The 24,449-nt window shown below is 53.4% G+C and overlaps 10 protein-coding genes across 10 annotated transcripts; 4 read left to right on the forward strand and 6 right to left on the reverse strand.

The window, feature by feature from the left end:
- Positions 1 to 28: 28 nt before the first annotated feature.
- Positions 29 to 2,355, forward strand: BZA70DRAFT_199616 (major facilitator superfamily domain-containing protein). The gene is made up of 2 exons (XM_064910113.1): positions 29 to 607; positions 672 to 2,355. Exons 1-2 carry the CDS (start codon positions 201 to 203, stop codon positions 2,128 to 2,130), a joined length of 1,866 nt encoding a protein of 621 aa, XP_064767086.1. The 5' UTR covers positions 29 to 200; the 3' UTR covers positions 2,131 to 2,355.
- A 497-nt stretch (positions 2,356 to 2,852) lies between these two features.
- On the forward strand, positions 2,853 to 4,350 carry BZA70DRAFT_281389 (C-5 sterol desaturase). The gene has a single exon (XM_064913111.1). The coding sequence runs from the start codon at positions 2,994 to 2,996 to the stop codon at positions 4,062 to 4,064; it is 1,071 nt and encodes a 356-aa protein (XP_064767087.1). The 5' UTR covers positions 2,853 to 2,993; the 3' UTR covers positions 4,065 to 4,350.
- Positions 4,351 to 4,382: 32 nt separating this feature from the next.
- BZA70DRAFT_199547 (eukaryotic membrane protein family-domain-containing protein) lies at positions 4,383 to 6,092 on the reverse strand. Its single transcript, XM_064910110.1, has one exon. It carries the CDS (start codon positions 5,998 to 6,000, stop codon positions 4,477 to 4,479), a length of 1,524 nt encoding a protein of 507 aa, XP_064767088.1. The 5' UTR covers positions 6,001 to 6,092; the 3' UTR covers positions 4,383 to 4,476.
- A 517-nt stretch (positions 6,093 to 6,609) lies between these two features.
- Positions 6,610 to 8,169, reverse strand: BZA70DRAFT_199602 (putative acyl-CoA:6-aminopenicillanic-acid-acyltransferase). Its single transcript, XM_064910112.1, has 2 exons — positions 7,947 to 8,169; positions 6,610 to 7,886 (listed from the first exon to the last, which is right to left on the reverse strand). The coding sequence occupies exons 1-2, from the start codon at positions 7,983 to 7,985 to the stop codon at positions 6,762 to 6,764; spliced, it is 1,164 nt and encodes a 387-aa protein (XP_064767089.1). The 5' UTR covers positions 7,986 to 8,169; the 3' UTR covers positions 6,610 to 6,761.
- Positions 8,170 to 8,246: 77 nt separating this feature from the next.
- Positions 8,247 to 10,347, forward strand: BZA70DRAFT_281396 (uncharacterized protein). The gene is made up of 2 exons (XM_064913112.1): positions 8,247 to 8,632; positions 8,692 to 10,347. Exons 1-2 carry the CDS (start codon positions 8,605 to 8,607, stop codon positions 10,266 to 10,268), a joined length of 1,605 nt encoding a protein of 534 aa, XP_064767090.1. The 5' UTR covers positions 8,247 to 8,604; the 3' UTR covers positions 10,269 to 10,347.
- BZA70DRAFT_281398 (uncharacterized protein) lies at positions 10,348 to 13,424 on the reverse strand. The gene is made up of 4 exons (XM_064913113.1): positions 13,071 to 13,424; positions 12,835 to 12,968; positions 12,638 to 12,763; positions 10,348 to 12,584 (listed from the first exon to the last, which is right to left on the reverse strand). Exons 1-4 carry the CDS (start codon positions 13,153 to 13,155, stop codon positions 10,389 to 10,391), a joined length of 2,541 nt encoding a protein of 846 aa, XP_064767091.1. The 5' UTR covers positions 13,156 to 13,424; the 3' UTR covers positions 10,348 to 10,388.
- BZA70DRAFT_281400 (glyoxalase) lies at positions 13,425 to 14,987 on the reverse strand. The gene is made up of 5 exons (XM_064913114.1): positions 14,702 to 14,987; positions 14,468 to 14,629; positions 14,212 to 14,402; positions 14,030 to 14,148; positions 13,425 to 13,976 (listed from the first exon to the last, which is right to left on the reverse strand). The coding sequence occupies exons 1-5, from the start codon at positions 14,974 to 14,976 to the stop codon at positions 13,530 to 13,532; spliced, it is 1,194 nt and encodes a 397-aa protein (XP_064767092.1). The 5' UTR covers positions 14,977 to 14,987; the 3' UTR covers positions 13,425 to 13,529.
- A 315-nt stretch (positions 14,988 to 15,302) lies between these two features.
- Positions 15,303 to 16,040, forward strand: BZA70DRAFT_290610 (uncharacterized protein; the record flags this gene model as incomplete). Its single annotated transcript, XM_064914223.1, has 2 exons — positions 15,303 to 15,824; positions 15,891 to 16,040. The coding sequence occupies 2 exons, from the start codon at positions 15,303 to 15,305 to the stop codon at positions 16,038 to 16,040; spliced, it is 672 nt and encodes a 223-aa protein (XP_064767093.1).
- A 410-nt stretch (positions 16,041 to 16,450) lies between these two features.
- On the reverse strand, positions 16,451 to 19,130 carry BZA70DRAFT_199708 (aconitase family-domain-containing protein). Its single transcript, XM_064910114.1, has 2 exons — positions 18,724 to 19,130; positions 16,451 to 18,647 (listed from the first exon to the last, which is right to left on the reverse strand). The coding sequence occupies exons 1-2, from the start codon at positions 18,907 to 18,909 to the stop codon at positions 16,539 to 16,541; spliced, it is 2,295 nt and encodes a 764-aa protein (XP_064767094.1). The 5' UTR covers positions 18,910 to 19,130; the 3' UTR covers positions 16,451 to 16,538.
- Positions 19,131 to 19,640: 510 nt separating this feature from the next.
- Positions 19,641 to 23,841, reverse strand: BZA70DRAFT_290612 (ABC multidrug transporter Mdr1; the record flags this gene model as incomplete). The annotated part of the gene is made up of 3 exons (XM_064914224.1): positions 19,641 to 23,217; positions 23,278 to 23,507; positions 23,566 to 23,841. 3 exons carry the CDS (start codon positions 23,839 to 23,841, stop codon positions 19,641 to 19,643), a joined length of 4,083 nt encoding a protein of 1,360 aa, XP_064767095.1.
- Positions 23,842 to 24,449: the final 608 nt, after the last annotated feature.

The following is a 24,449-nucleotide window of genomic DNA, read 5'->3' on the forward strand; positions in this document are numbered from 1 at the left end:
AAGACTCGACCCTGCCGAACAACCGAAACCACGCAACCCCGTTTATGTCATCACTCAGACAACGCCTCCCCACCCGCCCCGACTTTGCAGAAGCTCTACACGCGGATGGTTCGGTCTTTCGTTGTTTGTTTATAGGAGTAATTCAGCATATTCTAGACTGAGTGGAGGTTTACTTTGCTCTACTAGAATTTACTGCCAGCATGAGTTCAGAAAAGATGGTTATCGAGGAAACTTGCACGGCCTTATCAGAGCCCGAGTCAGAGCCAGAGATGAACGAGAAACACAGCAGCAGCACCGGCAGCGTCGACGACCCGATCAGCCACGCGACTTATGAGTACGCGCAGCCAGAGTACTACGCCGAGTCGACGACCTCGTCGGACCTGGTCGACCCCGAGGCGCGGCCGGAGGTGTTCAAGAGCACGTTGCACGAGGTCGCGGCGGTCCTGATCCTCACGTTCTCGACCGTCATGAACACAATCTCGACAGGCGTGATGCAGATCGCGGTGCCGACTCTGGGACGCGAGTTTAATATCTCGGGCGGTGATCTGAGCTGGAGCGTGAGTTCGTTCCAGCTGATGTCGGCTACTACCATTCTTTTATTTTCCGGGTGAGTCTTTTTGCATTTAGAAGTCGACGTGACGGTTTGCTAATGTGGTTATGTGTGAATATAGCATGGCAGATAGAATAGGTAGAAAACGCCTGGTGATTGTGGCATATGCTTGGTTCGCCATCTGGTGTCTTGCTGGCTCATTCACGACCCACCATATCGTTTTCGACGTCTGCCGCGGTATGCAGGGTCTGGCTGCTGCCGCATGTCCTTCTGCCGGTGTCGGCATCCTAGGGTCGACGTACAAGAACGGACGGCGGAAGAACCGAGTGATGGCGATTTTCAACGCCGGCTCGCCGTTCGGTCTGTTTTTGGGCATCGTCACCGGTGGGGTTACGATTGAGTATATTACCTGGCGGAGTATCTTTTATCTCTACACTATAATTTTTACCATTCTGACGGTGCTCGTGATTTTTGTGGTGCCTGGAGATAATATTAATGACAACATCCGATTCACACCCAAAGAAATGCTGATGAGGATTAAGGACCTGGACTGGACTGGAGCCGCGCTGTCGACTGTCGGATGCATCATGTTTGTCTTTGCCGCGTCGCAGGCCGCGAGCGCGACTAGCGGGTGGGCGACGCCGTACGTGATTATCGTGCTGATTCTCAGTTTTGTCGTTCTTGCCGGCTTCGTGTACTGGGAAATGAAGTGCGAGAAGCCGCTTATGCCGCTCCAGATCTGGAAGTTCCCTGGCTTCGCGACGATCATGGTCCTAGTGCTTTTCGCATGGATGTGTTTTACCGGCGTGCTCAACTTCTACGGCGGCCTGTATCTGCAGAACGTGATGGGTGCGTCGCCGCTCAAGGCCGCGTTTTATCTGTTCCCGCAGATTCTGGCGTCGGCGGTGGCGGTCACGATTATCTCTGCGATCCTGCATATCGCGCCCGGAAGACTGATTCTGATCGTCGCGCAGATGATGATGATTGGCGCTTCGTTGCTCTGGGCGCTGGTTCCGCTCGGCACGCCGTACGCGGCGATGATCCTGCCGGCCTTGTGTCTTGCGATTATCGCCGCGGACCTGACGTACAACGTCGTCAACATGCACACGCTGTCTGCGGTGTCGAAAGCAGAGCAATCGAGTGCGGCGGGTATTTTCTATACGATCAACCACTTGGCGGGCTCGCTCGGCGTCTCGCTTTCGTCGTCGATCGTGTCGAGTATCTTGCGCCGAAACGCGCCGATGACGACGACGCCGGTGCCGATGGAGATCCTGTCGAAAGCGTACAAGGGCGCGTTCTGGTTCGCGACCGGGCTGAGTTCTATGGCGTTAGTGTGCGCGGTGTTTGCGAATATCGGCAAGCAAGGCGCGCATGAGGAGGCGGTGGTGCCGGATATCGAGGGGGTCGCGTGCGTGCTCAAGCCGGGCGAGAAGACGTGCGGGGTGAGACGGCGGGGGAGCAGTGGAGCGAATTCGTCGGTGATTTTCGATAATGTGGATGCGGATGCGAATGAGGCGGGGGAGATGTGTGGGTTGTTGGTTGGCGAGCATGCGCGGCGGGGGTATGATGCGGTGTTGTGAGGGTAGTGTTTAATGTAACGATGGATGATGGTGGGTTGGAGCATTCAGGGTGGAGTTTCATTCTATTTGGTTGTGGTTTTATTTCTTCTATTCATTTCATTTCATAGTAGTCATAAATCATTTCATAACAGTCATAAATGCATTGATGCACGCTGTGCACATCTATGAGCTATAACGCGGCGTCATCACCTCCGCCCTAAATCCGAGGACAAGGCTAGACTCGGCGACGGCAGATTATATAAGAGGCTTATAGTTGCTTTCTAGACCACCGTCGCGATCGACCTTGCCGACACACGCGAGATGGACGCGAGACGGCGAGACGGACGCGAGACGGAAGCGAGAACGACTGGGCGGGATGTGAATGGTGACGTTAGTTTTGGTCTGGTCTTTGATCTGGGCTGGATTTCCTTTTGTAGTAATTTGATGTGTTTTTGAGTGGACTATTTGGTGATGATGAGAAGAATGTCAGTTATAAGTCAGGAACACGTACCTGATGTACTTCAACTATCTGATCTCAACAATTCTCTTATCTACAACAACATAAAGCGACAACAAAAACACTGCAACTGCATTCCTCTTTCGGTACATTCCTCCGACCCGGACGCTAAGCCGAGCACGAAGCCGAACGCGAACCCGCGCGCTATTAATCTCGGCTTCTTCTTATCAGATTCTCGGATCTCTGCCGGGCCCGAAGGTGGTGTGAGTCCGAGGAATGCACGTGACGTTTGCGCGTTTATGCCGCGCCCTCAGATTTTGTTAAGAGGCCGCGCCTGTTCGCCTCGCCTCGCCTCGCTCTTCCGCTTCCCGTCTTTTGTTGTCCACCCCGGTTCTTCGTCTCTTGTTGTCTGTCTGATATAATAAGCATGGATATCGTTCTCGAGGCCGCGGACAAGTACGTCTTCGACGGCATCTACAAAGCTCTCTTCCCCGTCCCCGAGGCTGTGAACTCCGTGCTCACCGAGTCCGTCCTCAGCTCGCAGCTCTTCGAGTCTCTCTCCAAGAACCTCTCGCTCTCATACATACCCACCGAGCCCTATGAGTACACCCTCTTCGCGCCCGGCGCGGCCGCGTACATGTCGACGGTCGCGCGCTCGAACGTGTACCGCCAGTTCATCTCGCTGTTTCTGATTACCTGGTTCTTCGGCGTCGTGCTCTACTTCTTCTTCGCGTCGCTCTCGTACTTTTTCATCTTTGATAAGCGCACGATGGACCATCCCAAGTACCTCAAGAACCAAATCCGCTTGGAGATGAACCAGGCATTGACGTCCATGCCGGTCATGTCGCTTCTCACCGCGCCCTGGTTCTTGGCCGAGATTCACGGCTACGGCAAGCTCTACTGGGACGTCAACGCCTACAGCAAGGAGTACCTCTTTTTCCAATTCCCGCTCTTCATCGCCTTCACCGACTTTGGCATCTACCTTATCCACCGCGGGCTCCACCATCCGAGACTCTACAAGCACCTCCACAAGCCGCACCACAAGTGGATTGTCCCCACCCCCTTTGCGTCCCATGCCTTCCACCCCGTCGACGGCTACATGCAGTCGTTGCCGTACCACATGTTCCCCTTCATCTTCCCTCTCCACAAGCTCTCCTACCTTCTTCTCTTCTCCTTCATCAACATCTGGACCATCCTCATCCACGACGGCGAGTACATCACCCAGCACCCGGCCATCAACGGCGCGGCCTGCCACACCATCCACCACCTGTACTTCAACTACAACTACGGCCAGTTCACCACGCTCTGGGACCGCGTCGGCAAGTCCTACCGCGTGCCGGACCCGCAGCTCTTTGACCACGACGCAAAGATGAGCAAGTCGACTTGGAAGAAGCAGTCGAAGGAGATGGAGACTATTGTCAAGGTTGTCGAGACCGAGGATGACCGAAAGTACGAAAACGACGAGAAGGTTGAGGTTGAGAACAAGAAAGAGAAGTAGATTCTTAAACTTATCTCGACACCAATCATCAAAAAAAAACACAAAGTTCACCAAAAATCTCTAAACATTTTGGCTACTCAATCTTCTCCCTTATCTTTCTCATGCTCATGTCAACAAACAGACTGTCTGAAAGCACATGGCATCAAAAGACCTGTTCTCGTTCTTTTTCTTATTCTTCTGCCGTGGTACGGGACGGTGCACGTATACTAGTGGGTCTGGCGCAATTTTTGTCTTTCTATTATTTTTTTTTATAACCAACGTTCTTAATAAACTGTTCTTTCTATGAGTTCAAGTAGAGTCTAAGCATAATGATAATCTTGTATTAACACAAAGTAGAGAAATCATACAAACGCCAAACTATTAAACCGACTACTCAAAACGAATAAACGCCTCACATCATTTTCATGTCTCCCTACCAAATCCTCTTCGCCACCATCTGAAACCTCTCGACTTCCTGCAAACTCACATGCTTCTTCTGATTCGTAGTATGCCCTTCATAAATCGACGACGCGGCCGACGGCACCGCTGACACAGGCGATATCGGCGTACTCGGTACACTATCGTCTTCGTCGTGCTCGCTCACGAGTTCGCGCAGCCCGTCGCTTAGGTCGACGAGACCCCATACGCCGCCCTTGCGTTCGCCTGAGACGCGTTCGTCGGAGAACGGGTCTGTGTCGGACGAGAGTTGCGTCGTCGGGGTTTTACTTTGCTGTTTCTCGAGGCGGCGTTTGCTGTACTCGAGCAGCACGGCGCCGAGGACGAGCTTGACAAACACGAGCGCGGAGAATAAGAGGAGAAGCATACCGGTGTACGCGCCGATCTCGATCGTGCTCCCGACGGATTTTGAAACCATGTCGAGGAGCGAGCCGGGGAGCATTGATGCCGCGGTGTTGTTTGCCTCGCCGCCCATGACGGAGGGTGAGTGTGTTGTCGTGCGCGTCGGTAGACTGAGCGGGCGTGTGGATGCCACGAGTTGCATTACTTGCACGGTACTCTTGATGAACACGCAGGTGAGCGGTAGGATAGGCACGCCAATGCGACGGGTGACGTTCATCTCCTTGCGGCCCCACGTTTTATTTGTGTTTTTCAAGTCGGCGTTGTTAACCTGGTCGACGCAAAACACAGTGAGGAAGCGCGAGTATACTTTTGGCCGCAGTTTGTTGAATTTGGCAATGTACGAGTGCTTCAGCCAGTCGACCGCAATCTCAGACCCGAGCACCACAACAGCAGGTCCAAACAGCGCCCCCATGAACGTGTTCCACCCTTTCCACGACTGCGGAATCACACCCCCGGTCGAGCCCGAGACTTCGACAATATTGCGCAGACCAATCATGAGCAACATCGTCCACAGCTGGAACCGCTCTGCGATATCGGCGCACGTGAGCTGGAACAAGTTTTCGCGCTCGAATTTCTTGAACACGGTTGACTTGATCTCGCCGAATTGGTTGGAGAGTAGCAGCGTGAGCAGTGCGTTCGAGTACGAGTTTACCGCGACGTTGAGCGTAATCATCTGGCAGAACAGCGCGGCCGAATGGAGTAAATTGTAGCAAACTGCAATCGTGCCAAACAAGTACATTTTCCAAATCGCGCCGTTAAGTGTCCTGCTCGATAACAGAACAGCAAGCACGTCCTGTCCGAAACTGCAAAACAGCTTATCGCCAATCTCAAGAACGTTAAACATCACATACAGCTTCACAGCCGACTGGCCGCGGATGTTGTGATAGAGAATGCTGGCGTTGAGAGAGGAGAGTAGGTAGACGGTCATGAGCAGGACGACTGATTTGATCAGGTCGATTTTCTGGGAAATAGGCAGCGAGCCGCGTTTCCGGCGTAGAAAGAAGCGCAGCTGGGTAGCTAGGACGACGAGAAATCGTAGAGGGAGAACGGTGAAGGAGTAAAGGAATGAGTCGAGGCAGGTTAGGAAGCCAAAGAACATGACCTAGAACAAATCAGATCAGCATCACAGCCGTGTTTCTCTCTGCTGAATTGCAACTCACCTTCTCGAGGGAAAACGGGATAAGTAAAAAGCTGACAATCTGATCCAGCTCTGTGTCTTTCAGCGCAGAAGCACCAGAATTACCGGTATCGTGAGTGACCTCTTTCTTCAACTTCTCCCACAGATGCCTGAACAGCCGTATTGTTCGCTGCGAGACCGTCTCTGTCGTCGCTTTGCCCTGCGGATCACCCTCAACCCCAGCAACTTTGGGCGACGCAGCCCGCCCCACATTCTCATCTCTTGCACTCATACTGTGCGGAGTCACCGATCTCGAGCTGGACGAGCGGCCGATACTTGTCTGCTGCTGCTGGTGATGATGCGGCGGGTGGTGTGAGGACGCGAACGCGTTTGCCGGCAGACTCTTGCGCTTGCGATGGAGCGAGGCCTTGGAGGACATGATTGCGAGAGGAAGGCGGTCTTCATACAACTTCTTTTTCTTGCTGCTCGAGAAGGTGTGCCGAGTTGGGCCACGCGAGAATCTGTGGGTGGTCCGGTTGTGTGGGTTGGAGTATGACGTTGGGAGATGGTTTGTTTGGGGGAGAAGTGCGGGTGTTGAATATAGTAATAGTTGGTACTATCGGCACCATCTTTACTGACTACATCAATCAGCAACATCAACACTGGAATTACAACAATTCTATTTACATCATCTTCGGTACAGACAAATCACATTATCATTAGCTGCTGTAGAACGACAAAGCCTAAAAGAACTCCAACGTAAACTCCTCGAGCACCTGCTTCGGCCGCCCTACAGCAACCCAAGCGACGTCCTCCTTCAGATCCATGACGATGGAAAACACAGTCTGCATCTCTCCGAGCAGACCCGGTTGGCTGTCGTCGTTGGCGCGGCAGATCGAGTTTGGGAAGTTGTCCTCGTCTTTTAGGAATGAGAAGATTCGGTCTTTCTGAGGACCCACAGCCAGAGTCTTCACATCTGTTTTCTTGTCCGACGCAAAAACGAGCTCTTTCAGTCGCATCAATCGCTCCTTTGTGTCTTCGAGCCAGATAACCTCGTTGATCTTTACACCCTCGACCAGCGCATGATTGGTGTGGTACAGTCTGCCCTCGGCATCGCGAGGAATCACAGCGATCCCATACGGTCCGATCTCCCAGCTCTCGGCATGTCCTTCACCCTTCCCGTCCGCGATTCCGAAATGTCCAAAACACGCCGCGCCGTCGCCGTACTTTGTCGTAAATCTCTCTTTGGCATCCGCCACGCTCGACGATTCGAGCACGAGACGCAGGAGAACGTGCAGCGGCAGCTTGTTCGTGTCCAGGTCAGTCGCGCGCAGCGCATTCAAACACACGCCGACTTTCTCAGAGTTGAACCCCACTTTCGCCAGCAGTCCCGCCTCGGTCATCGTCTTTAGCATCCGCGCGTTCGAAGGCGAGTCGAGCGGCGTCGTGATCTCGAGTAGAACGAGATTGCACAGCTGCGAGGTCTGCCAGTCCCAGTTCTGCGCCAACCACTGCCGCCCGTCGACGGTCTCGGCAAAGGTCGTGCATCCGTCTGGCGGGACGGGAATGTTATCATCGTCGTCGCTGCTGCTCTCGTCGCTCTTTCCGTTCTTTGGCTTCGCAGCCAGCGCGATCTCGGAGCGCGAGTTGAGCGCGACGATGTCGAGCAGCGGCACGCAGGCGCCGTCCGCGATACCGCGGAGCTCGTCGTGGAGATGCGGAACGAGCAACTTGATTGTCTCGGAGAATTTGGTCGCGAGGGACTTTACGTCGCCGGGGGACATGCCCGCATTGGCAAAGTAGGTCGCGTAGTTTGTCAAGCACGCGTGGATTTGGGATCTCGCCAAGGTTCCGTGTTTGAACCCAATCTATAGAGTTGTCAGAGATGAGCAGTCTGGCGGTGAAGTAGATGATTAGGAAGTAGCTACCTCATAGTTTGTGCCCTTGAGGACCAGTCTGTTGACCATTGCGGCGATGAGCGGTGATGTGGAGAGGAGAAGGTGCGATAAGACAAGTGGAGGAGGAGGAGGAGGAGGAGGAGGAGAGAGAAGCTGTTGTTCCGGCGCGCCCGCCACTCGCTCGACGATCCTCCCAACTCCGCCAACAGCAGCTTCTGCGCAGACAGAGAGCGTTGCGGTGGTTCAACTACGAATACTGCCTATATTATAGTAAATATCTGTATTCAATTGTTTAATAGTCATCATATACTTCATATACTTCATATACTTCATCGCACGGCTGCTCAACACAGATCACGTGCATTCAACACTTTAAGTTTCAATATGCACAGCCATCCCACAGCCACGCGGTTCTCTTTTCTCCGGAGCCCAGCCGGGGTTTATCGACAAAACACCGCGCAATTGGCCGAGTTGCAGCTGAATAGAAAGAGGTTTTGTTAGTTGCTGCTGCGGAGAGAAGACGCAGCACTTTCGCCGAGAAAAAGAACGGCGCCGGGCTGAGGGACAAAGGCCGAGAACTGCTGCTGCCGCGTACGCGTATTTGGCTGCTTCTTCCCAACCATCTCTCTTCTGCTCAACACACTCCCTTCTCTCTTCATCCTCACTACTTCACTTGCTGTCCGTCGAGATGAAAGTAGCTGATCAGGATCTCCCGAGTACGCTCCTTTCTCCTCTTCTCTCATCGTCTTATCATCCCTGCTAACTAACCACCCAGAACTCGTCTTCGTCCCCACCGATCGCGACACCATCGACATCCACTACACCTACCCCACCCTCCACGCCCAACCCTCCCGCGTGCACTACGTCGTCCAGTTCAAAGACAAAGCGACACCCATCGCGCGTCCTCCACCGCCCGTCATCGACTCCAAATCATCAGCACCCTCAAACGTACCCTTCTCGCCCGTCCTCTCCTCCACCCCCGCAGAAGATGCCCCTCTGATCCCGCTCTCGGTCGAGACCGTCACCCACAAGATCGGAGACCCAGCTTCTCTCATCTTGCTCGGCGAATATGAGCTCACGCACTCGGTCTTCTCGTCCGCGCCGCCTGCGTACTCCGAGCTCGAGAGCGCGTCCCCAACTACCTCCCAGCGTACTACCAGACTCACAAGCCTCGCTACCCTCCACCTGCACAACCCCTCCGCCAGAACGAGACTGATCGCCCCCCTCCCCACCGCAGCAGCAACCACATCCGACCCCAAATTCTTCTACGAGACTCTCAAGCGCGCGCGGAGTTCGCCCCCGGGCGTAGGATTCACCTACGTCCGTCCTGCGATGGCCGACCCCGAAACCGGGACTACGATCCCCGCAAAGTCCTTCACCTTCAACTGGGAGCAGACCAGCGTCAGTCACCCGCAGCTTCTCCGTGGCTCGATCCCGTCTCTGCACGCAAAGCTGGTCTACGTCGATCCCACCGTGCGCTTGCAAATCGCAGAACTATTCATCTACAACCTCAACGTTTTCCTGCTCCCCGCTGCGCCGGGCTACTTCATCGGCGCCGACGCGTCAAGACGCTACAACGAGCTCACGATCGACGAGCACAACCTCTACAAACTCAACATCATCGCCGACCGGAAGGGCTTCGAAGTCCAAATGCTGCTCTCCGCCTTCGCCCTCGCGACCGCCGGCGAGCGCGCGCGCTCCCTTCGCAATCTCTCGCTCAAGCAGCGGCAGGAATACGAAGCCTCCTGCCGCGCCGCAAGACAGGCTGAGCAAGAAGCTGCAAACAGAGCGGCGGTAGAGGAACGCGATGCCCGCAGGCGCGAAGAGCAGGAGGCTAGGGAAGTTCTGCGGCGGATTGAAGAAAGCGAGCGAGAGACTGCGGAGTTGCTTGCGCGCGAGAAACGTGAGTATGAGGAGAAGTTGAAGAGGGATGAGGATCTTGCGAGGAGGTTGGCGGAGGAGGACACCGAGGCCGAGCGCAAGGACGAGGAGTATGCCAGAAGTCTGCAGGCGCAGTGGGATGGTACCGCCGGCGCCGCGTCGCCCTCGGCTTCTTCCTCTACCTCGACGTCGACTTCCTCATCTGATAAACGGAGATCATTTCTACCACCCTGGGCCAGAAAATCGAAATCCTCCTCCTCATCATCATCACCTGCATCCAGCCGCCCTTCCTCGGGCGACAAATCGACCGACGACGCGAGAAGACGGCTGAAGCAGCAGCAGAAAGACGAGGAATTGGCGAGGAAATATGCAAAGGAGGATCAAGAAGCATGGCAGAGACTGTCTAGCAAATCCAGAACAGCTACTACGGACGAGTTTAGGAATCGGCCGTATACCAGTGCAGAGATTTGAACAAGTTGCTTGAGCGTTAATGAATATAGAAACAAGTTTATTGCGAGCTATTTAGCACTTATAATTACACATATTTACAACTCCTCTATACTATCTCAGCAAAACAAACTAGATGCAATTTCAAGAACTCGTAGTCCTCGGTGGAAGTTCGTTAAACGTCGCCTTCCAGATGCTTTTCGCGTTATACAAGTTCACGACGCGAATCCGCTCGTTATCCAAATGCGCGTGGTCGCTCGACTGTCCGCACGGCAACTGCGCCGCCGGCGCATCGAATATCTTCTCCAGATACCGCACCGCGGGAATCGTGCCTCCCTCGCGGATATACAGCGGCTCGATATCCCACGCCTTTGTGACCGCGCCCGCGAGCGTCTTGAACGCGTCGTTCTCGGGGTTTCCCAGCCACGCGTCTGCGCGCTTGTTGAGCTTGATTGAGAGATGGTTCGGCGAGCTGAACTTGCCGAATTCGGAGACGAGGAAACCTTGCAGACTTGTGCTGATCGTGTCGGTGTCTTGGTCGGGAACCGTGCGGACTGATAAGGTGGCGGTGACCTTGTGCGGGATGATGGTTTGGTTCGTCGCCCGCGCGACTTGCACCGCGTGGATCGTGAGCGAGGGTAACCGCCAGCGCGCCATCAGCTGGTCCTTCAGCAAGTGGATCGACGTGTTTTTCACAATCTGCTCGTACAGCGCCTCCTCCGCGTCCGTGATTGGTCGCACGGGCTCGTAAAACCCAGGGACGTTGACCCTGCCGTCGTCGTCTGTGAGTTTCGACAGAAGCTTGGTCATGTCCATCAGCGGTTCCCGATGGATACCTCCGTCGACTCCCGAGTGCAGATCCGGCAGATCGCTCGAGATCTCGACCGTCAGATGAATCAGCCCGCGGAGTCCGTAGTTCAAACACGGAGTCTTGTCGTCGAGCCAGTACGAGTTTGAAAGCACGACCCAGTCTACTTTATCCGGCTCGATCATCGCGCGACTCTTCTCGACCGCCGTCTGGAACCCAACCGACCCGCTCTCTTCCTCGCCTTCAATCAGAAACACAACGTTCGCGTTCAGCTTCTTTTCCTGGTACAGTTCGGCTGCGGCAAAGACCGCCGCGAGAATAGGACCCTTGTTGTCCGACACGCCGCGGCCGTGCAGGTACCCGTTCCGGCCAGAGAGAAGGTACGGATCAGACTCCCATCTGTCGTCGTCCGAGGCAGCGACGATATCATAGTGTCCGTAGAACAAGACCGTGCTGCCGCTCTTGTCCTCCGAGTTTGCTGAAAACCTGCCGTAGACGACCGGGTTATGTTTGTCGTCGGTGGTGATCAGCTCTGCGGTCGCGCCATATGTCCGCAAAAGCCGCTTTAGATACGACGCGCAGCGGCGGCACTCGGTCTTTGTGTCTAGCGATCCTGAAATCGTCCGGAACGAGACAAAGGTCGACAGCGAGGCTAGCAGCTGGTCGTTTGCAAACGACAGGTTCTGGTCCAACTCTGGGAACGCGTCGGTGATGTCCCACATGACGACCGAGTTATCGTTTCCGCCCGTGAACAGGAGCGCGCGGTCACCCCTCCTAACCCCGATCGTCGACAGGATCAGACCGTCGTGCGATTCCCACCGCGCAGCGAGCTGCATCTCGCGTGACCATTTCCGGATATACCCCGTAGCGCTCCCGCTGAAGATGCAGCTCCCGAGCGCGGAGATGGAGAGCACGTCGGCCTTGTGGGCCTGGATCGAGCGGATCAGTTGTCCGGCGTCGAGGTCCCAGATCGCGACTGCGCCGTCGGTGAGGCCGCAGTAGAGGAAGGTGTCGACGGCGGTCATGCTGAGCACGCTGGTTTGGTTCGCAAACGACCGGCTCTTGACGAGCTTGCCTTCCCGCATCACCCACCAGTTTACTATGCCGTCGCCGCCGCCGGAGAGAAGCGTGTCTCTGTTTTCCTCGACCGAGGAAGTTGCGATGTGCGTCGACGGGCGGTAATTTATCAGGCAGTACACGTACCCGTTGTGCGCGTAGGGAACAACATTATGATACGGCAGCTCGATCAGCGCTTTCGCAACCGACAGATTCGTACTCGGTGGCGCGCGCGACTGATTCCCCCCGGGTCCGGTAGAGTTGAAGAACTTATTGAATCTGTTGCCAGGCATGTGCGACTTGTCGGCCGACGTGTGCCGGTCGATCGTCGTGAGATCGCACCACTGGATCGAAGCGTTCTGGCAGCCGAGGAAGACGGTCTGCAGCGACTCGCTGTACTGCACTGCGAAGATGTCGCCGATGTCGTAGACGGAGTAGACGGAGTAGAGCTCTTGTAGAGTTTCTGTGTCCCAGATCTGGAGAACTGTTAGTGAGATTGGGAGAGTAGTCGTGGCGGATCAAGACGGACCTTTAATATCGAGTCGCTGCCGGCGGAGAAAAGCAGGCGTTTTTTATTTGAGATGTGCAGAGAGAGGATACTTCCACCATGACCTTTCAGAACCGCGACTTCTTGGAAGTACTCGAGATCATACACCTATAGTAACAGACAAGTCAGCCATACCGCACAACTTCATTCGCACATCGCCGAAGATCAGAAGAACATACAAGGATAACGTTGCCCTCCGTGCCTGCAAACAGGTAGTTATCCGAAACCGCGAGCGACAGCACCGACTTTGAGTTCTTCCACTTGTGCACCAGCCGAGGGATCGAGACGTCTTCGGTAGACTTGATCAGCGGGGCTAAAGAAGAGCAAGTCATGATTAGCGATGGGCGGCGACAAGCAGCAGCGCCCGACGCAGTTATAAGTTATATGAACCGCGGCGCAGCGCAGGAGTACTCACAGTCGTCGTCTCCAAAGGGCGTTCCCGCCCTCGAACATCCCTCGATCTTGAGGCCGGAAAGGGAAGCTGCTATGGCGTTTGCCATAACTTTTGAGATTAAGGGTCAAGCAAAGTGAAGCAGAACCAGAGCAGATCAGCTTTTTTGTTGTGTGGACTCTGCGGCCAGCGCGAATGACTCAGTCCGTGCGGTTTCAAGGACTAGTTTTAAGCTCTTTGTCTTCTCTTCTTTTCTCCTTTTAGCTGCTCTTCCTCTCCTCAACGCGCTGTTGTCTTCTTCACTAAGTCCGACTATGGCTCATGTGCAATGACGGATTTTCAGAGACGCGTGACGCGATGATGGTTGGGGCCTCAATGATGAAATTTTGTGTGCGACTCTGCAAACCTTCGTCTGCCCCTGAATCACGTGCTCTTTAAACTCTATTTTCTACACAAACTAACTAAGCTATCCTAAGCTGAGGTTCACCAGCCCGCCTGGGTCTTGATGGCCTCGTTCTGGATGACCTCGACCCAGTAGTCGTCCTCGTCGAGGATGAAAGCGACGTTCTTCATAAGACCGTCAGTAAGTCTCTTCTTCCACTTGACGCCGACCTCCTCGAATCTGGCGCACGCCGCGTCGAGGTCATCGACCGAGATCGCAATGTGGCCGAATCCCTGGGGCTGGTTGTTGCCGTTGTGGTAGCCCTTGAACTCGGGATCGCTCTCGGTGCCCCAGTTGTGGGTGAGTTCGAGGACGCCCTCGAAGTTGTGCACGCCGACGCCAGAGTTCTCGACAAAGTTGGGGTCGTTGTTGTAGCCGAGGAAGTAGAGCGTGAACTTGGCGGCCTCGTGCTCGGCCGTTCGCAGGAGCTTCATGCCCAGGACTTCCTGGTAGAACTTGAGCGACTTCTTCGGGTCCTTGACTCGGATCTAGAAAGTGTTGTCAGTAAAAAGTTCGGGGGGAGTAGGAATTGTAAACATACCATGGTGTGGTTCATTCTGTATCCAGAAGCGTCGGTGAAGTTCTCAGTCTTGGGAGTGCGAGTCCAGATCAACTCGACCCAGTATCCATCAGGATCAAGAGCAAAAGCAATATCCTTCTCTATACAATCATCGCATCAGCCACCACTCTCCCAATCACCGCTCAATCCACCACAGTACTTACGACGTCCATCACTCAGCTTCTTCTGGAACTTGACGCCATTGGCCTCGAGCTTGTCGCAGAAAAACTCGATGTTATCGACCGAGACGCAGATATGGCCAAAGCCGCGGTACGGGTCGCTGTTGCCGGTCACGACCTTGTACTCCGGATCATTCTCGGTGCCCCAGTTGTGGGTAAGCTCCAAGACGCCCTCGCTGTTGTTGTTAATTATCTCAGTTACGTGCGGATGGTGAATTCAAACAATAAAGCAGATACATACCGATCGGTCCACGCCTTGCCGCTGCTGGCGGCATTGGCGCCATCGAAGGCAAGGAAGTAGTTGGTGAACTTGGCCTCGGGGACCTCGAGGGTCTTGAGAAGCTTCATGCCAAAGTTCTCGGTGTAGAAGGCGACCGATTTCTTCGGGTCCTTGACACGAAGCCTGCGGGTAGATAACAGTCAGATAAGTCCAGTTGATAGCATCAAAGCGGGAAAGAAGACAGCAGTGGCATACATCGTGTGGTTGAGCTTGTACTTTGTGACGTCGGTCATTTTAGATAACTGCGCAAAGTGACGGGATGCGATAAGCGGCGGCAGACAAAAGTTGGTCGGTTTCCGGCAAAGAGCAGAAGCAGAGAAGCTCAGAAGCGTCTTTGTAGATCTGAAGAAGGTGTTGCTGAACGAAGAAGACGGCAGCAATGCGGTGAACATCGATGGAGAGCAGGTTGGCTGCGATCGCCTCTTTCGAGTTCTTTGCACTTCGCCGGGTGGGTGATCTACTTTCGCCATCGCTTTTGGTGGTCATTTAAGGTATCGCCGGACATGCGGTTTACGCGAGTTTCTGTGCTCATCGTTAATCTCCATAAATCTCTTTGTTTACTCTGTAATTACTCTTTTAAATGATTCTGTTTGATTTTTTGATTATATCTAGTCAAGGCCTGAATCTCCTCCTGCAATTCACTGCCTACTTCTGAACTCGTAATATTACTCACAAATCACGTGTTATTACATAACCCAGACAACAACCGAGCAGCCTCCTCCAGTTTATGACAGTTCCTCTGCACCATCGCCATATTCCCCATCGTCCCCGTCTCCACAACGCCCACACCGCCCTGATGCTGAAATCACGGCGCCTGACGTCGCTGCTTTCGCAGTCACTGACGCCTCTCTCGCCGCCTATCGACACATTCACGCCGTCCACTGACGCAACTCCCTCGTCAGATCACCAGTCCGCAAAGGAATCCCCATCCACCACCACCACCACCTCCTCCGCCGCGGCCCTTCCTCCCGCGCACTCCCCGCGCATCGTCATGGTCGTCCTGCTGACTACCAGCGGCAACCTGCTTGCCGCCTCGACACTCAACTCGTCGTCGGCCGCGACAATAGCACACTCGCTCGCGCTCTCGCCCTCGGTCTCGCAGAGTACCCTCGGCGCCGGTCAGAACGGCAACGGCACGACCGCGGGCTCGATCGGAAGCGCGACGTCGGCGATTCATCTCGCGGACCTCAGCCCCAAGCCGCGGGTCTACGCTTCTTATGCTGCTAATGTGTGGCGGTCTTATACAAAGTCGCTTGAGCAAGATGCTGTTTTCGAGACCGAGGATCCAGAGGTCGATTGGATCGCTGTCGAGAATGAGGTCAGTACTGTCCTTCTATTTCTTCTTTCTCTTTTTATTACTATATATACTAACCATTACCCACAGGAATCCACAATCATAATCCACTCCGTCGCAGGTTCCGTCCTCCTAGCTCTCGTCGGCGAGCGCGGGTCTCCGGTGGGTCTTGTCTATGCTCGAACAACAGCAATGGCCAGCACCCTACGAGAAGAGCTCCAAGGCTTCAGCTTCGACTAAAATCCTTCCTAGTGCTGCTGTCAACGGCAGACTACTCGCCGGAAGGGAAATCAGTGAGAGAGAAAATTAAAAATGAGGTCGGTTATATACGCACTATCCAGCTGTATTGCATTCATCTTGGTACAAGAGAAGTACTTTACCAGTTCCATTTCTTTTTTGTTTGTTTGCTTGCTTCTTCCTCTGTCTTTGTACTTGTTATTCTTCTGTATTTTGTATTATTATCTATCTCGGGAGTTATTCGGCAATCATCATGTTTCATCTTTTTCACATCATCCTACTGCTCTTCTTTTCTTAATCTAGCAAATTGGCTTTTCTTTGTATAAAAGAATTGATTATGCAGAAAAACAAATTCATATTTTATAAAAGATGTACCATCAAACAAAATGCCACCGACCAAATTAAACGAATAACATACAACAGCAGCGCAATTTTTTATATCATCTCAGCTTACAACCAACCAACCCTCAAACTTTTCGTTTTCTCTCCAGACTTCTCTCCTTACCACTCAACAACGTCAGGAACACCAGGAATCTTACCCTGGATGATCGGCCGCACAAGTCTTGAGCCACCTTCCATCCACGGGAAGTTATCTCTTCTAAACTGCTCGTACTTTGAGATATACTCCTCGTCCATCAGCGTCAATCCGATATCATCCAGTCCGTTGATCAAACAATGCCGTCTAAACTCGTCAATCTCAAACGTCGCAAGCACTTCGCCAGTCTCGCCATTGCGAACCTCCTGCTTCACAAGGTCGACCGTCAGAGGCTTGCCGCTCTCGGCAACAGGCATGATCTTCTCGTTGATTATATCGCCGGGAATCACGAGCGGCAGCAATCCGTTCTTGAACGAGTTGTTGAAGAAAATGTCGCCAAACGAAGAAGCAATCACGCACATGATGCCAAAGTCCGCAAGCGCCCACGGAGCATGCTCACGCGACGAGCCGCAGCCAAAGTTGGGTCCAGAGACAACCATGATCTTTGAGTCGCGGTAGCCAGGCTTGTTCAAGATAAACTCAGCTTTCTCAGTTCCGTCAGGGTTGAATCGGTCGGCGTAGAACAGGCCGACCTTCAAACCAGTTCGCTTGATGGTCTTCAAGAACTGCTTGGGGATGATCGCGTCGGTGTCGACGTTGGTGCGGTACAAAGGCGCAGCGGTACCGGTCAGGACTGTGAAAGGCGGGATACCGGTGCCCTTTGACGAGCCAGAGCTCTGAGCTGCAGCAGGCACATCAACCGCAGCCTCCTCAACAGTCTCGGACTCGGAATCGGTAGAGTCGTAGTACTCCGACTCTGAGACCTCAGAAGCAGACGCAGACGAAGGAACAATGATCTCAATTGGCGCCTTGGATTCGCTCTTGTAGTACTCACGGATATCAGTAAGATGGCCAGTGACCGCAGCCGCGGCAGCCATAGCAGGGCTCATCAAGTGGGTTCTGCTACCAGCGCCCTGGCGACCTTCAAAGTTTCGGTTCGAGGTAGAAGCACATCGCTCCTTGGGCGCCATGATATCAGGGTTCATACCAAGACACATGGAGCAACCCGCCTCGCGCCATTCGAATCCAGCATCGAGGAAGATCTTGTCAAGACCCTCGTGCTCGGCCTGCATCTTGACCAATCCCGAGCCGGGGACAATCATCGCGCGGGTGACGTTTCTGGCTTTCTTCTTGCCCTTGACGACGTTGGCGGCAGCGCGCAAGTCCTCGATTCGGGCGTTGGTGCAGGATCCGATGAAGACCTTGTCGACCTTGATGTCGGAGATGTTCATGTTGGGCTCGAGACCCATGTAGTCGAGAGCGCGGATAATCGCAGCCCGTCTGGTCTCATCGTCTGCGTAATCGGCGGGGTCAGGAACCTTGCCAGTGACCGGCAGAGCATCCTGAGGCGAGGTTCCCCAGGTAACAGTGGGAGGCACGTCCTCAGCCTTGATAGTGATGTCGATATCAAAATTGGCGCCCTCGTCGGTCTTCAAAGTCCGCCAGTACTTGACGGCCTTGTTCCAGTTGGCTCCCTTGGGAGCGAGAGGCCGGCCCTTGAGGAAAGCGAATGTGGTCTCGTCGGGGGCAATCATACCCGCACGAGCACCGCCCTCGATCGACATGTTGCACATAGACATGCGAGCATCCATAGACAGCTCGCGAATAGCCTCACCGCAGAACTCGATAACGTGGCCGGTACCACCGGCGGTACCGATCTGACCGATGATGTGGAGAACCAGATCCTTGGAAGTAATACCCGGGCGCAGCTTTCCGGTGACGTTGATCCGCATGTTCTTCGACTTGTTCTGGATAAGAGTCTGAGTGGCCAAGACATGCTCGACCTCAGAGGTACCGATACCAAAGGCAAGAGCGCCGAAAGCACCGTGGGTAGAGGTGTGGGAGTCACCGCAGACGATGGTGGCGCCGGGGAGAGTGAAGCCCTGCTCGGGGCCGATGATGTGGACGATTCCTTGCCGGGCGTCGTCGAGGCCAAAGTAGCGGAGGCCAAAGTTCTTGACGTTCTCCTCGAGCGTGGTTGATTGCAGACGCGAGTCCTCCTGCTCGACGAAGGTGCTCAGGTTCTTGTAGGTTTTGCGGGAAGTGGTGGGGATGTTGTGATCCACAGTGGCGAGCTGAAGAAAAAGCAGTTAGTGGCAAGACCTCGCGATTGTCATGAAGACAAAATCAACGGAGAAATAAACAACATACAGTGCAATCGAGACGGCGCACTTTGCGGCCGGCATTGGTGAGTCCCTCAAAAGCCTGGGGCGAGGTAACCTCGTGCACAAGATGGCGATCGATGTAGAGCAAGTAAGTGCCGTTCGATTCCTTGACGACGTGGTCCTCAAAGACCTTGTCGTAGAGAGTTCGTGGAGCTGGAACTGCAGAAGGCATACTGGAGTTCGAAGAAGAGGAAGATTGGATGATGAGGAGGAGGAGAAGGAAAAGGAGCACCGAGGTCTGCTTTTATGAGATCCGCAGCTGCTCTGCGAGCTCGGCCAGAATTTTTTGTGCGGCGACTGTCGGCGAGAAGTCAAGAACCAGAATAAGAACTGCACTTTGATTATGCATTTTACTCTTATCCTGGTGCTCTACTACCGACCAATCATACCCGCTTGAAAATAAGCTTGAGGGGTAATTAGTCATTATCATAATTACACCATAATCGCACATTCACACCGCAGATATGCGCCGGTATCGGCTTTTGCCATCTTCGACCGCGGCGCTGCCGATATCGCTTCCTCCGCGTGAGTCACGGGCAGCTCCGATTTCGCTGCCGGCCGGTCTACGAGGAGGAGGATGATGTGAATAGGAAATAATGAGAAAGAGGTGAAGGTAGAAGTGGAAGTGCATTGTTTGAGGCATATGTCGGGATTGAATGGGTATTGAGCGATGAGTCGTCGATTTCCAGTGTTGGAACCATGCGAACAGACTCGAGTTGGGAGTAGCTTAAAGGTCTGTTCCTAGTTCAGAATACTGATGCTGCTTTACGATGCTTGCTGGTGATAATAACCTGAATATTGTAATGCAGAATATGCCTCTATTCTAAAAACAGACTGTAAATATGTATGTATACCCAAAAGAAAAACTGTAGTATTCCAAAACCCAATCACTTTTCCACTTCCTCACTCTGTCTTCTCCAGCGCCTGAGCTTGTACCAACTCATAATATCTTCCCTTCAAACTCAAAAGCTCTGAATGCGTTCCCGACTCGACAATTCTGCCCGCATCAAACACATAGATCCGATCCGCGTTCTGAATCGTGCTCAATCTGTGCGCAACAGCGATCGTCGTCCGGCCTTTGGCCGCCTGGTCGAGCGCCGCCTGCACGATCTTCTCTGATTCAGAGTCGAGCGCGGAAGTGGCCTCGTCCAGCAACAGCACTTTCGGGTCACGGATCAGCGCTCGCGCGATCGCGATTCGCTGCTTTTGACCACCGGAAAGCAAAACGCCCTTGGTTCCGCACATTGTGTCGTATCCGTCGGGCAGAGACGAGATAAAGTCGTGGATGTTGCATTGACGGCACGCGTTGATAATTCGCTCGTCTGAAACGTCTTCCGCATTCTCGAGCGAGCCCAGCAAGATGTTCTCCTTGATAGTCATCGCGTAAAGCACGGGCTCCTGCTGCACAAGTGCAATGTGGCTTCGGTAGCTCCCGATGTTTAACGAATTGACATCCTTGCCATCAAACAAGATCGTTCCGCTCAAAGGCCTGTAAAACTCCTCAATCAAGCTGATCGTAGTACTCTTTCCACATCCGGACGCGCCGACCAGAGCGATGTACTCGCCCTTTCGAACCTTGAGATTCAGACCCCGAAGGACAGGCACGGCAGGTCGTGTGGGATATCTAAAATGCACATCCTTGAACTCGATCTCTCCCTGCACCTTCTCGCTATCAATCTCAGCACCAGCATCTTCCCAGCGATCAATCTCCGGCTTTCGGTCAAACAGGTTTTTGATGCTGATAGCAGCGCTCTTAGCCTTGCCCATCTCCGCGGCGTACGAAAACGCAACACCCGCGTTTTGTCCCGCGAAAATCGACGACATGTACGCGGCGTAAAAATTGAACGGCTGGTAGACACCCGACTTTACAAACCGTGATCCCCACCAGAATCCAAGACCCATGACGATAAACTGCGTAGACTGCGCGGTGCCGTACAAGATCGACGACTTTAGCGACGACGCTCTCATCTTCCGTCCCTGGCGCACGAGATCGGTGTGATACTCGTCAATGATCTTCTTCTCCATCGTCAGCGTCGCCACTGTGCGAACAGTAGACACAGCCTCGCACGCATACGCCGAAGAATTCTCACTCATCTTCTTCGCTTGCGCTTGCACGCTCGCGAGCAGCGAAAACCGACCGTAGCCAGTACCAATCATCAGCGGGAAGCACGCGACAAACACCCACGACATCCGCGGCGCTACAATCAGCGCCAACACCGATCCCGAGACCACGTTCGAGAGCGCGTTCAAGATCTGGCCGAGCGTGGCGCCGCTGAGCGATTCGACGGCCAAGGCGTCCTGCGAAAGTAATGCGGTCAGACGGCCGGTGGAGTTCTCTTTGACGTCGAAGAAGGTCATATCTTGACGCAAAAAGTATCGGAAAGTCAGGAATCTGATGCGGCGGATCAATCGCTGGCCGACCAGAGACAGAGACGCGTTGCAGATAAAGTATGCGGTGAGCTGCAGTATGCCAATCAAGAAGAAAATCAGAGCATACACGCGGATCTTGGCAAGCATCACGTCGTAGTCATCTGGACCATCGCGGAAAGCCTGGAGACAGAGCGCGTACAAGATCGCAATGGCGGGATGGCCGAATCCGTTGATGACCGCGGTGATGGATCCAATTAGAAGAAAGTGGTTGCTACCTTTGGTAAGAGAGGTGAGGAACTTGATGAGCGCAAACGTAGATTCCTCTTTCTTCTCTTTCGGCTCTGGCTTCTGGCGCAAAATCACGCTCGAGATCGAGTGGCCGGTCTTTGTTCTAGTAAGATTCAAGCCATGCTTTTCGTCTTCCTTCTCTTCATAAGAGCTAGTATCGTACGCAGTCGATGAATTAGCGTCGTCGGATTCGGAATCGTAGCTATCAGTCTGGTTGTCATCCACGACCACCTCCTTCGCCGCTTCAATCTTTTGCGCCTGAACTAGGGAGTAGTATTCTCCCTCCTTCTCAAGCAACTCATTGTGCGTGCCGCTCTCCATGATCTTGCCCTTCGACATAACAATGATTTTATCCGCGTCCTTGATCGTAGACAATCGGTGCGCGACAACAATCGTAGTTCGGTTCTTGGACGCACTGTCAAGCGCCTGCTGTACAACACCTTCGCTCTTCGTATCCAGAGCAGAGGTGGCCTCGTCAAGAAGTAGAATCTTAGGGTTGCTAACAATCGCACGCGCAATCGCAATACGCTGCTTTTGTCCTCCAGAAAGCAAGAAACCCCGCTCGCCGACGTGCGTATCCAAGCCTTTAGGGAGTCTCTCAATGAAGTCCAAAGCGTTGACTTGACGGCATGCATCTCGCACCAGCGTCTCCTTCTCAACATCCGAGACGTGCTCGTACCGCGTGCCTACAAGGCCGTACGCAATGTTTTCAAACACCGAGCACGCAAACAACACAGGCTCTTGCGACACAAGCGCAATCTGCTCGCGCAAGAACGAGACGCTGAGCTCGTTGATGTCGTGGCCATCCAAATAGACGTGTCCACCAACGGGAGTGTAGAACCGCTCTAGAATACCGATGATGGTACTCTTTCCCGACCCAGAAAAGCCAACTAAAGCGACGGTCTGGCCGGCTTCGATAGTGAGGTTAAAGTGCTCGAGGACGACAGACTGGGGGCGCGATGGGTAGATGAACTTTACGTCCTGGAATTCGACCTTGCCAACAAGTTCCTCAGAAGGAAACTTCTTGCCTTCGACAAAAGGATCGATTGCCGAAACGCGATCAATCGAGGTAAAAAGCTTAGATGCAGCAGCCATACCGTTGGCAATGTATCGCAGATGAGGAGGAATATGCGAGAGCCAGAACGCACCCATCATGATCACCATCAACGTCGACATCACCTGCTTGACTTCCAAGTAGTGCGAAGCAATGTACCTCGAACCCTGGAAGAACGCCAGCGCATAATTGCAGTGCATGAAGAACCAAATCAGAGCAGTCGTGAGTCCCAAAATCATGCCGGCTCTGTGCGCCCACAGCTCCGAGACGGAGAGGAACTGGTCGTATTGCAGCGCCAGACGCTCTTCGATAGCAAACGCTTGCACGTTGCGCACGCTTGCGAGGGTCTCCTCGGCAAGCGTGCCGCCGACAGAATAACCAGCCAGAGAGCGGCGGTAGAACCGGACCATGTAGCGAGAACATACTGACATTGTGACGACGACGCTCACGATGATACCCAGAAGAATAAACGACAATTTCCACGAGCGGAAGAACGCAACGACCATTGCGGCGATGAAATTCGTCATTGAAGATACTGCAAGTGATACTTTCTCAGACATTCCCTCTTGGACGAGTAAGGTGTCGCCGGAAATTCTGGAGGTAATCTCTCCGGTGCCGAGCTTGTCAAAGTATGCAATGTTCTGTCGAAGAGTAGACTCGAGATAATGGCTTCGGATTCTAGAGGAGAGGACTTCACCTCGGTCGATGAAGACGAAGGTAGCGATAGACGACGCGATAAAATCTGTCACGGCGAGCATTATGAAAAAGCTATATTACACATGGTTAGTCGCCATCCACAACTTGACAGCAGTAAAAGATAGAACATACAATGCAATCTGATTGATGGTCCTCTGAAATTCATCAGGCGAGATATTTTCGGGCATATCGTTGTACACCAGCTCATTGAAGCCGTAGGTGGAGTTTTCGTAAGAAGTGTAGTTGCCGTAGGTCGAGTTACCATACGTCGAGTTCCCATAATCATTGTAGCAAGCAGTCCCGTCGGTATTCATGCACGGTCTGTATGTGACAAAGAGCTGCGCGACGTTTCCGACCAAGATCTTGATAGCAGAGTTAGTATCAACGAAACTACAAAGAACCAGATAAATTGGCACATACAGTCATCAGAGGTCTCAGAGCACCAGAAACAACCGAGGCAATAAAGCCAACAGCAAGTATATAGCGATCACTCCGACTAGCATAACGATACATAGACCAAAACGATGCCTTCACAGGCTTGACGACTATTTGTGCCCGCAAAAGCTCTGCTTCATGGGGTGGCAAGTGTGAGAAGTCATCGGTGTGGGTCGGTAGGTTGATGTTTGTCGACTGTCCTAATAGCGGGGACGACTCCGACGGTGTCTTTTGCTGGTCTTTGGGTGAGTTCTTCGCCATGGTTGAGCGAGGAAGTCTGGTCGATTGCAGCAGTATCGAGGAAGACGAACAGGTGTCGATACAGAACAGGAGAGTAGATCAGAGACAAAAAGGGAGGATATCGCTTGGTTTTACTCTCGGGCAGTCTGCAAATAAGACTGTGGACTTTTCTGCGCGGAACGAGAAAACAGCAAATCAAAATGCATTATTCAAATTTTTGTTATCGATTGCGACAGTCGAGTTACAGGATAAGCGAGCACATCAGAGACTCGATCGATGGTGTCACCCGCTGGCGGGGTGTGTTGTGCACCGGCCCCCGTGAGTGAAATTGCCCGTTACAGCACCGGTGCGGATATGGCCGTCGAGAGACAGAAACAGAAACAGAAGTCAGCAAACAGAAAGCTTGGGAAAAGATAACAGAAAAAGAGTCGAAGCCGTCGGTCGCGGCACCGACCTGCGCCAGTCGATCTTCATTCCCGACCGCCACCACCCCACATGCAGATGATTCACGACGTTTACTCTACTCCAGGTCTATATCCGCATGAAAAACCCATCAATCCAAAAGATAGAATAGCCAGAGCATCATGATAGCGAACCACGTTGTGTCTTATCTACAGCTACCCACGCCT

The sequence above is a fragment of the Myxozyma melibiosi genome (assembly GCF_037950935.1).
Source record: "Myxozyma melibiosi strain Phaff 52-87 chromosome Unknown BZA70scaffold_9, whole genome shotgun sequence".
Classification (NCBI taxonomy): domain Eukaryota; kingdom Fungi; phylum Ascomycota; class Lipomycetes; order Lipomycetales; family Lipomycetaceae; genus Myxozyma; species Myxozyma melibiosi.